At 40.0% G+C, this 13931-nt stretch overlaps 1 protein-coding gene across 1 annotated transcript; it reads left to right on the top strand.

Annotated features, from left to right (window-relative positions):
• The first annotated feature begins 12463 nt into the window (after positions 1 to 12463).
• On the top strand, positions 12464 to 13417 carry LOC113316662. Its single transcript, XM_026564816.1, has 2 exons — positions 12464 to 12599; positions 12711 to 13417. Exons 1-2 carry the CDS (start codon positions 12464 to 12466, stop codon positions 13415 to 13417), a joined length of 843 nt encoding a protein of 280 aa, XP_026420601.1.
• The last annotated feature ends 514 nt before the right edge of the window (positions 13418 to 13931 follow it).

Raw genomic sequence — 13931 nt, 5'->3', positions numbered from 1 at the left:
AAAGGCAGCAGCCTAAGGCAAAGGTATTGAGCAATCAGTGACAGAAAAGGAGAAAGATGCAGAACTGTGTGAAGTTACTAAGGCAATTGAATCCACCTTGTGCCCTAGTCAAGCAATGCAATCTAGGTTGAGTCGGAAATCCTATGCATACATCTAGAATGGGAGGAAAATCAGCTTGCACACTGATATGCCCCTAGCATTGACTGTCTTTTGACAGCACAATCAATCACAGGCATGCCAGAGCACTGAGTACTTCCCATTGCTCAAGCAAAACAGGCATCAAGAAAACTATCCTAACCATGCATCATCTAACAGTGCACTAGGCTTCATCAGAGCCTTAGTTGCAGTGAATTAGCTCATGCTAAACATGAGTATAACAACAGCATTCATCCAACAAACTAAATTAAAAAGCAACATGCATACAGGTTACACACAATCAACTGTTGTTAAAATAGAAATTGGAAAAATGAGAATTGATTCAAAATATTGTTCACTGGCTAGCCCAGAGATGTTTTCTACAACACCCATAACATCAATTTATAGTTTGTTACAACACCCTAAATTTCTACAAACCCTAAATTGAAAATCCCCAAATTTGCAAACCCTAATTTTTAAATTACAAATTAAACTCACTGATTTCTGAATTTGTCTCCCCTGTGCTCGACCCATGCCCTGTTGATGTTCCCTCTGCTCCTCCTCAGCTCGAACTGCTCCCAATTGCGTCTACTGATGCCCTAGCTTTTCTCTTTCTTATCTGTAGCACCTAGGGTTGATGCTAGGAACAAGAAAGGGAAATACTAGGGAGGTGGATGATGGTGAAGGCTCTGATTTGGTCGAGAGAATGGAGATGGTGAAGCTCGAGGTGGTGATGGAAGAGATGGTGGTGGCAGTGGAGTTGCAGGCGGTATGGTGGTGGAGAAGAAGTTTTGGGGAAAGAAAATGATTTGGGAAGAAGAGGGTGTTTGGCTTGAGGTCGATGGGTTCGATGGCTAAGGTGTTGAGCGGGTTCATCAAACTTTGATGTCTAGCGAGGAGACGCGTTGGATGTGAAGATGGTTGGTAGATCTAACGGTGGTATGAGAGATGAATCACTTCGACCGTTGGATTGTGAAACACAACAAAGTTAACGGCGAAGATCGAGGTTAGGTGCTGTAGTGTTAAGCAGAAGTATCGAGATTTGATGAGCAGGCAAAGAAGCGACCGTAGGATCTAAATGTGATCTAATCTGAAGGCTTGGAATTTAGGTACTATGGTGTTTTGCAGGGACTTCAGATTTTGATGAACGATGAAGAAGCGACCATTGGATGATGAGATGGATCCGATCTAACGACTGAGAATGGAGGCGGGTATGGATATAGAAAATGGGTTTGGGAAAGGGTTTTGGGCCTTGGGTATGCCAAGCCCATATCTTCTTTAAGAACAATTCTTCCTTCTTGAGCCCATTCCTAGCTTTTTGGACGTGCGCTCCATTCTTTGCGGCTTCCTTGCGTAATTTCTTCCGGCCTTTCACTACTCTTCAGCTCTTTTCCGCTCCGCAAGTCATCCAGACTTTATTTATTACCTAAAAATGCAAAATTAAGTAAAAAATATTTATTCTTGAAAACAATGAAAATACAGAATATGGGATAAAATGTAGAATTAATGCACAAAAGATGAGTTAAATGCCAACAAAAAGGGATAAATAATACAATATTTGGCACTCATCAAATACCCCCAAACCTGAATTTTACTTGTCCTCAAGTAAAACAAAACTAAGGAAATCCTACCTATACCACTGTCGCTGGTCTCTCGAATGCATTTAGCGTATGCACTAAGCCTTTTAAACCACTAAGTGTCCCTAGTGGACGAGTTGAAGTCTCGTGAAGGTTTGCTTAGAACGTACCTACAAAGTTCTAGGTCAAAATATAAGCTCAGATTCCATCAAATGTGACATGTGCAAAACAGTTTAAGCTCACAGCAAAATGGAGATGTCAATCTAGCTATCGAAGGCACAATCCTAGCACTGATAACAAAAAAAGACATGTGATAAGAGTGTAAAGTGTATCTACACATGTGTAAAGAAAGATCTGAAGTTATGACTACTAATCACCAAGAGATAGTTTCTCAGGCTAAGAACCAGGTCGAAATCTAGCTAGCTGTCCGGACTTTACGAGAATTGTGAATGAGTTGGAGGTATTTCACAATTACTCGCGTTGTACATCAATGGCATACACCCTTCCTTGCTTACAACACAAAAACACAAAATATGACTCTTTACATGACTCTTATTTACATTGACTACTCTCTTTTATTTTTGGAACAAGAGAGGATGAAATTGATAATACTTGATTTTTATTTATTTATTTATTTTTGAAATTTTTGAAATTTTTTTGAAATTTTTCTGAATATACACATCGATTTTTTTTTTTTTTGATAAGGAAACACTTTTGATACATATACAAAAGGAAACAAAAAATTACATGACACTTTGCAAGAGGTAGCCCTTTTTGATGCACCCAGTTAAATTCGATGGTTGTCTTTCTTAATGTAACCTCCACCTTCTATCCCAACCAACCAAAGAACAAGCTAGTCAAGTTTCGTTCAGTATTCTAAAGTGATTGGCAATCGTAACTTCCTATCAAACACCTTGAAGATCGAGGCCATACATGTATTGGTAGATCGTGCGCGTGCAAATTTCTTATCACTATGTGAATTGTGCTAGAATCAGGGTGCCTAAATATCTAGACTAAGACTCCTAATAATTACATATTTGCACAAGAGTCAACATTTCAAGGTAAATGAGCTCCATTTTTATGATTTTTCATTTTTTTAATTTTTTATTTTGATTTTTCATTTTTTTCATTTTTTTTTTTTCAAAAGAGAAGGAGTTCGTTTTCAATTATGGCATATTATCGTGGTATCTACTCTATACCCCCAAACCTAAACTAAACATTGTCCTCAATGTTTCAAAATATGAATAAAATTATAATACAACATATGAAGAGGATCAAGTTGAGTAGAGTAAAAGGAGAGAGAATACCCGATTTCGGCGAAAGCTCGATTAAAACTCCGTTATCCAAGGCAAAACTCCAACATATTCGGAGTCACAATGGATGAGCACAAAATATATACAAAAGGAAATTTAACTAACACATTATCTCCAAGAAAATTTGGTTTTTAATGGGATTGGACTTTTTGGGAAAAATTTGGTTTTGTCGGGAGACATTTGGTTTTGGTGGGAAAAAGAAAAATTTTGGTTTTTAGGGAAACATTTGGAAAACTTTTTGGTTATTTAGGGAAAGAGTGGACCAGTTTAGTCCACATAGACCGGGTCCTCCAGGTTGGTTGTTTCAATGTCGGGTGGGAATGGTTCAAGGAGTGGTTTTAATCTCTGCCCGTTGACTTTGAAAACGTTCTTGTTGGAAACATCCTCCAGCTCTACAGCTCCATGAGGAAAAACTGTGCGTACTAGGTACGGACCCTTCCATCTGGAACGCAGTTTTCCCGGAAAAAGATGTAATCGAGAGTCATACAGCAAAACTTTGTGACCAGGAGTGAAGGATTTGCGCAAAATACGCTTATCATGAAACATCTTCATCTTCTGCTTATATAACTTGGCACTATCATAAGCCTCATTTCTCAATTCTTCCAACTCGTTGAGTTGAAGTTTCCTTTGAATTCCAGCTTCGTCCCGAGAGAAGTTCAGCTCTTTGATTGCCCAGTAGGCACGATGTTCTAATTCCACAGGTAGATGGCACGACTTTCCATACACTAGACGATAGGGGGACATGCCAATTGGTGTCTTATAAGCTGTTCTATAGGCCCACAAAGCATCATTCAATCTCAATGACCAATCTTTCCTGGACGGGTTGACCGTCTTCTCCAGAATGTGCTTAATCTCCCTATTAGAAACTTCCACTTGTCCACTAGTCTGAGGGTGGTACGGAGTAGCAACCTTGTGAGTTATGCCATACTTGCGTACTAAAGACTCAAAGTACTTGTTACGAAAATGTGAACCGCCGTCACTGATGATAGCTCTAGGGGTACCAAAACGTGCAAATATGTTTTCCTTTAGAAATGAAAGTACCACCTTGTGGTCATTTGTTCTGGTTGCTATGGCTTCTACCCACTTAGAAACGTAATCAACTGCTACTAGGATGTACAATCTACCGTCAGAAATAGGGAATGGACCCATGAAGTCGATCCCCCAAACATCAAAAATATCCACAATCAAAATGGGGTTCAATGGCATCATGTTTCTCCTCGAAATGCTTCCTAGCTTTTGACAGCGTTCACAAGCAACACAATAATCATGGAAATCCTTGAACAATGATGGCCAATAGAATCCACACTGCAAGATCTTTGCAGCGGTTTTCTTGGCACTGAAATGGCCTCCACATGCTTGGTCATGACAGAAAGATATCACATCTTTCTGTTCAGTGTTGGGGACACATCTCCTAATGATTTGGTCCGGGCAGTACTTAAACAAATATGGGTCATCCCAAAGGAAATGTTTAACTTCAGCCAAAAACTTATAGCGGTCTTGTCTCGACCAATGTGAGGGCATCCTACCTGCAGCAAGGTAGTTAACGATGTCGGCAAACCAAGGAAGGTTAGACACAGACATCAGTTGTTCATCAGGGAATGATTCTCTAATTAGCATGGACTCATCAATAGACTCAATGGTTAATCTAGACAAATGATCAGCAACCACATTCTCACAACCTTTCTTATCACGGATTTCGAGATCGAATTCCTGTAATAAGAGTATCCATCGAATAAGGCGAGCTTTAGCATCCTTCTTGGAAAGAAGATACTTTAAAGCCGCATGGTCAGTGTATATGATGATCTTAGATCCTATGAGATAAGATCTAAACTTGTCTAATGCGAAAACGACAGCAAGCAATTCCTTCTCGGTAGTTGTGTAATTGAGTTGAGTATCATTAAGGGTTTTGCTAGCGTAGTATATCATGTATGGTAGTCTATCAACACGCTGTCCTAAAACAGCACCAACAGCATAATCAGAGGCATCACACATAAGTTCGAACGGAAGTTCCCAGTTGGGTGGTCGGACTATAGGAGCGGCGGTGAGAAGAGTTTTTAATTCCTCCCAAGCTTTCACACAAGCATCATCGAAATTGAAGGTAACATCTTTGGCGAGTAGACTACACAGAGGTCTTGAGATTTTGCTAAAGTCTTTTCCCAATTTAGAACAAGGTTCCTTTTCTTACATCTGGACAGCACAAGGGTAAGATGTCTTAAACATTTATCAAACGAAGAACCGAACACGGAGAAATCATCCATGAAGATCTCGAGAAAACTATCTATCATGTCAGAAAAAATGCTCATCATGCATCGCTGAAAAGTGGCAGGTGCATTACACAACCCAAAGGGCATGCGTCTATAAGCAAATGTCCCAAAGGGACACGTGAACGTAGTTTTTTCCTGATCTTCTGGTGCAATGTGAATTTGGTTATACCCGGAAAAGCCATCTAGAAAACAGTAGTGACTGTGTCCAGACACACGTTCTAGCATTTGGTCTATGAAAGGGAGCGGGAAGTGATCCTTCCTAGTTATTGTGTTCAACTTTCTGTAGTCGATACATACTCGCCATCCTGTGGTTGTACGTGAGGGGACTAACTCATTCTTGTCGTTCTGAACTACAGTAATGCCTGACTTCTTAGGCACAACTTGAATGGGACTAACCCATTTGCTATCGGGAATTGGGTATATGATACCCGCATCAAGTAGTTTCAGGATCTCTCCTTTGACTACATCTCTCATGTTAGGATTAAGTCTCCTCTGCATTTCCCTCGATGGTTTGGCATTCTCTTCAAGGTTAATGTGGTGCATGCAAATGGTGGGACTAATTCCTTTGAGATCTGAGATGGTCCATCCTAAGGCCTCTTTGTGTTCCTTAAGTACTTCTAAGAGCTTACTTTCCTGTTCCGTGTCTAAACATGATGAAATAATGACAGGTAGAGTATCAGAAGAGCCTAGGAATGCGTACTTCAACGTACTAGGCAATGTTTTCAATTCAAGCTTGGGTGGCTCAACAATGGATGGAATGAGCTTGGAATCAGAGAGTAAGGGTGGTTCCACTTCATATCTTCTTTCAGTGACGTCCATTTGAGGTACAGATTCGAGCAGAGATAGGACGTCACTACAGTATGCATCATCATAGGAATCTGAGTTAAAGTTCTCCATACATGCTTGAAAGGGGTCGACGGATAGAATGTTAGTCAACGAATCTTGTATTAATCCTTCAATCATATTAACTTCATGCACATCATCATCATCAAGATTCACAGGTTGTTGACTAATATCGAACACATTCAGTTCTACCGTCATGTTGCCAAAAGACAGTTTCAACACTCCATTACGACAATTAATGATTGCGTTGGACGTAGCCAAGAAAGGACGTCCTAAGATGACAGGAATGTGACAGTCTGGGTTTTGTACAGGTTGAGTGTCTAAGACAATGAAGTCTACGGGAAAATAGAATTTGTCAACCTTGATCAAAACGTCTTCGACCACTCCACGAGGAATCTTGACAGATCGGTCTGCCAGTTGTAGAGTGATAGATGTTGGCTTCAACTCCCCAAGACCTAACTGCTCATAAACAGAATATGGCAGAAGGTTAACACTTGCACCTAGGTCTAATAACGCTTTATTGACCGTGTGTTCTCCTATAGTGCAAGAAATTGTTGGACATCCTGGATCCCTAAACTTGGGTGGAGTTTTGTTCAGAATGATGGAACTCACCTGTTCAGCTAAGAAAGCACGTTTTTGCACATTAAGCTTGCGCTTTTGAGTACACAAGTCTTTGAGGAATTTAGCGTATGCCGGGATTTGCCTAATTGCTTCAAGAAAAGGAATGTTGATGTTGACTCTCTTGAACAGATCTAACATCTCATTATAATGGGTACTTTTCTGTTGATAGATCAATCTTTGAGGAAATGGGGCAACAGGAGAATGAGTTGGCAAAGGGACATTCACAGCAGTAGAATTGTCAGGCTTTCCAACTTGCTCAGATTCTTTGGTTTTCTGGGGTGGTGTAGTCAATGACATGTTTGGCTCAGATTCATTTGATTGTGGTATGCCTACATTGTTCTCAACAATCTTACCACTTCGAAGAGTGGTGATGGAATGGACTTGATCGGGTGAGGTTTCATTGCAAGATGATGTGCCTGCTTGAAATATCCTCTTTGGATTTTGTTGGGGTTGGCTAGGAAGTGTACCCTTTTCTCTCTCACTTATGGAATCACAGATTTGACCCATCTTTTGATCAAGACTTTTCTGACTTTGCACTAGACTCTGGAACATCTCCTCTAGGGCGGATAATCTCTTGTCGGTATTGTGTTGAGGATATGATTGTTGAGAGTTCGATTGTTGTTGAGGGTTCCTAGGATATTGATAACCTTGATTGTTCTGATAGCTCTGATTGGTTTGAGATGGTCCTCCCTGAGTGGGTCCTTTGGACCATGAAAAGTTAGGGTGGTTTCTCCATCCTGGATTGTAGGTCTGTGAATAGGGGTTATGCTCTTGTTTTTGAAACATGGCCTGTGCCTGTTCAAGCCTAGATTCCTGGACTGCAAGCAAATCGGGGCAATTTTGGAATTGATGGTTGGGATCGTTACAAGCGGCACATACAGAAGAAGCGACATGTTCTCGGAGAGTAGTGGTGGAAGGTTTTGCATTTTTATGTAGTTCTAACTCTTCTAATCTCCTAACTATTGATGCCATGTTTGCTCTTCCCTCGAAATCTGCTTCAATCCTAAAATCCCTAGCTTCGGAAGTAGTCTTTCTGGGTTCACGGATGGATTCCCACTGTTGCGTCTTTTCAGCTACTTCAATCAAGAAGTCCCAAGACGCATCAGCAGTTTTGTCTACGAATAGACCATTACACATTGACTCAACCGTTGTTCGGGTGGACACATCTAGACCTTCATACAAAATTTGCACAAGTCTCCATTTTTCAAAACCATGATGGGGACATTGGAGCAATAATTCATTGAATCTCTCCAGGTATCTAGCTAAGGTCTCACCCTCTAATTGCACAAAGCTATTCAGACTTTGACGAATTGTCGCAGTCTTGTGATTCGGGAAAAACTTTTTGAAAAACTCCTTTATGAGGTCATCCCATGTCATGATGGATTGAGGCTGTAAAGCATACAGCCAGGCCTTTGCCTTATCTTTCAGGGAGAAAGGAAAGAGCCTTAACTTTAGGGTTTCGTCGGACATTTGAGTGAAACGCAGAGTTCCACAAATTTCCTCGAATTCTCTCACGTGGTGGTAAGGGTTTTCATTCTCAACACCTCTAAAAATAGGGAGCATCTGTATTGTGCTTGATTTTAGCTCATAATGGCCATTAGCCTCGGGTAGCAGAATACAAGAAGGTTGACTGGCTCTAGTTGGGTACATATAATCCTTGAGGGTACGGGGTTCTCCCATTGTTTCAGATTGGTCCGGTGTGTTTTCCTCAGAAGTTGTGGGTATGTCAATTGGGTCTATTTGATTTACTCTAACTAGTCTATTTGATTGGTCTCTAAAGGTTACAATCATATCCCACTCATGAAATAACAAGCCCACAGATAAGGGAGAAAACAGGGCCCATAAGGATTTGGTTTTGAAAGGGTTAAGTGGAATTTGGTTTTAAGGAGTGGAATTTTGGTTTCAATAAGGGATTTTGTTTTTGGTTTAAAATTAGGCTTTGGAAGAGTTTTTGAACTAAACTTAGCATAAATTAGCACAACCCATAAAAGAAAATAAAAACAATAATAATAAATACAAGCCCATAAAAGAAAAATAAAAGAAAATAAAAGAAAAAGAAAATAAAAATAAAAATAATTATTACAAGCCCAAATTAAAAATAAATTAATTATTACATACCCAAATTGAATATTTAATGAGGCCCAAGTGGGTGACTCATGGTTTTAGGCTTACTTGGTTAAGGAGGGAAGCCCAGTTAGGCTTTTGTTCCCTTTTAGTTGCACAGCCCAGTTGGGCTTTAGGATCGTCCTAAGCAGCTCTCGCTCAAGCCCAGCAACAACAGGTGGAACAGAGCCCAGCAGCACTTGGCAAGCCCAGTTCAGTTGAAGTTGGTGAAGCCCAATTCAGAGAAGTACAAGCCCACCAGTAGAAGACCACGAGCCCAGCAGCATCAGTTGGCAGCCCAGTTACTTTGGCTTGGCAGCAGCAGTTGCTTTGGTTCACCAGCAGCAGCAGCAGCAACTCAGCTTCACTGCAGTTCCAACAGCAACAGCAGCTTTGGCAGCAGCAAAAAAAAATACTGCACAGTTCCAGCAGCAACAGGTGAGTGAACAAGGTAGCAATTAGCTCAGACAACTCTGCAAGCACAGCAAGGCCACAACAGTTATGAAAACTTCAAAAAATATGGCAGCCAGCTCCCCGGCAGCGGCGCCAAAAACTTGGTGTGAAAATGGGGTTGCACAAAAAACTTGCAAGTATACAAGGCCAAGTTTTATAGTATAGGGATGAGTAGGGGTTTGTCCACATGGAGTTGGATCATACAAGAAGTTATCCTAAGCTATCAATAAGTGCAAAGCACTATAGCAGTGAGCAAGGCAAGGTAACAGTGGTGGTGAAACAAAGGCAGCAGCCTAAGGCAAAGGTATTGAGCAATCAGTGACAGAAAAGGAGAAAGATGCAGAACTGTGTGAAGTTACTAAGGCAATTGAATCCACCTTGTGCCCTAGTCAAGCAATGCAATCTAGGTTGAGTCGGAAATCCTATGCATACATCTAGAATGGGAGGAAAATCAGCTTGCTCACTGATATGCCCCTAGCATTGACTGTCTTTTGACAGCACAATCAATCACAGGCATGCCAGAGCACTGAGTACTTCCCATTGCTCAAGCAAAACAGGCATCAAGAAAACTATCCTAACCATGCATCATCGAACAGTGCACTAGGCTTCATCAGAGCCTTAGTTGCAGTGAATTAGCTCATGCTAAACATGAGTATAACAACAACATTCATCCAACAAACTAAATTAAAAAGCAACATGCATACAGGTTACACACAATCAACTGTTGTTAAAATAGAAATTGGAAAAATAAGAATTGATTCAAAATATTGTTCACTGGCTAGCCCAGAGATGTTTTCTACAACACCCATAACATCAATTTATAGTTTGTTACAACACCCTAAATTTCTACAAACCCTAAATTGAAAATCCCCAAATTTGCAAACCCTAATTTTTAAATTACAAATTAAACTCACTGATTTCTGAATTTGTCTCCCCTGTGCTCGACCCATGCCCTGTTGATGTTCCCTCTGCTCCTCCTCAGCTCGAACTGCTCCCAATTGCGTCTACTGATGCCCTAGCTTTTCTCTTTCTTATCTGTAGCACCTAGGGTTGATGCTAGGAACAAGAAAGGGAAATACTAGGGAGCTGGATGATGGTGAAGGCTCTGATTTGGTCGAGAGAATGGAGATGGTGAAGCTCGAGGTGGTGATGGAAGAGATGGTGGTGGCAGTGGAGTTGCAGGCGGTATGGTGGTGGAGAAGAAGTTTTGGGGAAAGAAAATGATTTGGGAAGAAGAGGGTGTTTGGCTTGAGGTCGATGGGTTCGATGGCTAAGGTGTTGAGCGGGTTCATCAAACTTTGATGTCTAGCGAGGAGACGCGTTGGATGTGAAGATGGTTGGTAGATCTAACGGTGGTATGAGAGATGAATCACTTCGACTGTTGGATTGTGAAACACAACAAAGTTAACGGCGAAGATCGAGGTTAGGTGCTGTAGTGTTAAGCGGAAGTATCGAGATTTGATGAGCAGGCAAAGAAGCGACCGTAGGATCTAAATGTGATCTAATCTGAAGGCTTGGAATTTAGGTACTATGGTGTTTTGCAGGGACTTCAGATTTTGATGAACGATGAAGAAGCGACCATTGGATGATGAGATGGATCCGATCTAACGGCTGAGAATGGAGGCGGGTATGGATATAGAAAATGGGTTTGGGAAAGGGTTTTGGGCCTTGGGTATGCCAAGCCCATATCTTCTTTAAGAACAATTCTTCCTTCTTGAGCCCATTCCTAGCTTTTTGGACGTGCGCTCCATTCTTTGCGGCTTCCTTGCGTAATTTCTTCCGGCCTTTCACTACTCTTCAGCTCTTTTCCGCTCCGCAAGTCATCCAGACTTTATTTATTACCTAAAAATGCAAAATTAAGTAAGAAAAATATTTATTCTTGAAAACAATGAAAATACAGAATATGGGATAAAATGTAGAATTAATGCACAAAAGATGAGTTAAATGCCAACAAAAAGGGATAAATATATACAATATTTGGCACTCATCAGAGTTGCAGATTGGAGGTTAAATGTTTCTTTTCTTAAACTCATTCCAAAGAAGGAGGATTATTTTACGGCCAAGGACTTTAGACCAATCAGTTTGATTAATATTTTTTACAAAATTGTGTCTAAGGTGCTGGCAGAACGCCTAAAGATTGTTATGCCCAAGATGGTTTCCCACTCGCAAGGAGCTTTTCTCAATGAGAAGCAGATATTGGATGGTATTCTAATTGCGTATGGGTGCATCGATAGTAGGTTGAAGCAGAAGAAGCCTGATATTTTGTGTAAAATAGATATGGAGAAAGATTTCAACAATGTGAATTGGAATTCATTATTTATGATTCTCAAAAAACATGGTTTTGGTCATAGATGGGTGAAGTGGTTATTTTGGTGTGTAACTTCTACGCAATTTTCTATTCTTGTTAATGGTGTTGCTACTGGTAGAATCAAGCCATCAAAAGGTATTCGAAAAGGAGACCCTTTATCTTCTTTTCTTTTTATTTTGGTTGTAGAGATTTTAGCTAAATTGCTGGATGAGGCTGTTCAAGATGGAAGGCTGGGAGGTTTTCAGGTTAAAGAAGGAGGAACTATGGTCTCTCATCTTCAATTCGTTGATGATACTGCTTGTTATCCTGGTTATTTTTGAGGTCTTAACAGGGTTAAAGCTCAATCTGGAGAAGAGTTCAATGACAAGTATTGGAGCTGACGAGGTAGTCGAGGACTTAGCTTTGGAGCTTGGATGTAGAACTGCAGATCTGCCTATTATTTACTTGTGCTTGCCAATTGGTGCTTCTCACAGGAATATTGCAATTTGGGATGTGCTAATTGATAGAATGCAGAAGAGACTTGCAGTATGGAAGAATAAGTATCTTAACAAGGCTGGTAGGTTGGCGCTAATCAAGTTTGCTCTTCAAAGTCTTCCCACTTATTACCTTTGTCTTTTCCATTTTCCTGTGTCTGTGGAGAAAAAGCTGAATACTATTATGAGGAAATTCTTATAGGGTGTGACTGATGATGTCAATAGGATGAGTTGGGTTTCATGGTGTAAGATTAATAAACCAAAACAGAATGGAGGTCTAGGTGTGAGGAATTTGAGATTGGTTAATAAATCTTTGATGGCTAAATGGTTATGGAGGTATTCAAAATAGAAACGAGCTTGCGCGAGATTGATTATGGCTGAAAAGAGTAATACGGATTCAGAATTTCTAGTACCAGCAGAGGAGAAGTGCATTATTGGAAGGAGCATGTGGCAGATAATTTTAAAAAGCAAAGAAGATTTGCAGGAGTGTATAGAGATTAAAGTTAGAAGTAGGAATGAGACACGATTTTGGCATGATTGGTGGTTTCATTAAACCAATTTTAAGAGTAAGTTTCCAAGATTATTTAAGATAAGCTTGCAGAAGCATTGTTTTGTGGCAGAAGTAATTGGAAATGGTTGGACTTTATCTTTTAGCAGGGTTCTTAATCCTACGGAGAGAATTGATTTGTTAGAACTAAAAGATGATTTAAATTCAGTATTTCGACAAGAAGGTGAAGAGGATTTCTTGGAAGGGGATTTTTCTTCAAAAAAGCTCTTTGAGCTGTTGAATAGAGAAGATGTTGAACGGGAATTTACAGAATTGTTGGAGATTAAGCACATTCCACCGAAGGTCTCGTTCTTGTTTTGGGCAGGTTTTGATAATTCCATTCCTACAAGAGTAATGCTAGAACATAGGGGAGTACATATTGCCAGCAACATGTGTTTGTTCTGTAACGGGGAGCCAGAAACTCAAATCCACCTTTTTATGCATTGTCCAGGAATCACAGACATTTGGAATTATTTTATTAATTCGTGTAAGGTGACTTGGGTGATGCCGCAATCACTTACTTCTCTGCTGCAAATCTGGAACACTTTCAGGTTTAATGGAGTAAAGAAGGATCTGCAGAAACTTATTCCTTTTGCAGTTGTTTGGGTGATTTGGCTAGAGAGAAACGATGGAATGCATGGGAGAAGACATAAGTCAGATGAGGAGATTAAGATGAGTATTAAGCAGACTCTGCATTTGTGGACTGTTAAGCTAAGATCTTTTGGTTCATATTATGTGAATCAAGTATTAACTCAATGGGAGACAGTTATATCGGTGTAGAGTTTTGTTTTCCTTTTCTATTGTTGCAACTGGTTTTTATGAACTAGCTTTGTACATATTGTAAAATTTCTTTTCCTTTTCAACGTATCCTTCCAATTCTTAAAAAAAATGCTTAAACATCTATTTTAAGTAGACCTATTAGTATAACAAGTGGTTTAAGCGTCAGCTCATATCAAGATTTTTATACTTGATTTGACTTATTGTCTCATAGTATTTGGTACCATATGTTATTATGACCAGGTTCGGAATGAGAAGAAAAGTTCTGGGTGGTAGCAAGACCAGTATATTCATGGAAAATGATACACGAAAAGCTTAGTTCTCGCTTTTTTTTCTTGGTTACTGCCAGTTACAAAGGTTACAAAACTTAACTTGAGTCTTTTACCGATGGCTTCCTTTTACCACCATTGTATATAGATGAGGATTATTGAATAAGTAAAACAAAATTGACCCCAGTATTGATGTAATTAATGTGATTACCTTTTGGATATCAAAACCCTTAAAGTCTCCTCGGCGA

The sequence above is a fragment of the Papaver somniferum genome, chromosome 10, assembly GCF_003573695.1.
Source record: "Papaver somniferum cultivar HN1 chromosome 10, ASM357369v1, whole genome shotgun sequence".
Classification (NCBI taxonomy): Eukaryota; Viridiplantae; Streptophyta; class Magnoliopsida; order Ranunculales; family Papaveraceae; genus Papaver; species Papaver somniferum.
The sequence above is the reverse complement of the archived record's forward strand: the minus strand, read 5'-3'. Positions and strand labels throughout refer to the sequence as shown.

Bases quoted from the DNA above. Each gene is read 5' to 3' on its own strand.
- LOC113316662 (XM_026564816.1), top strand. From the start codon at position 12,464: ATGGCTGAAAAGAGTAATACGGATTCAGAATTTCTAGTACCAGCAGAG. The intron at 12,600-12,710 runs GTAGGAATGAGA...GTTTTGTGGCAG, and splicing joins TATAGAGATTAAAGTTAGAA to AAGTAATTGGAAATGGTTGG.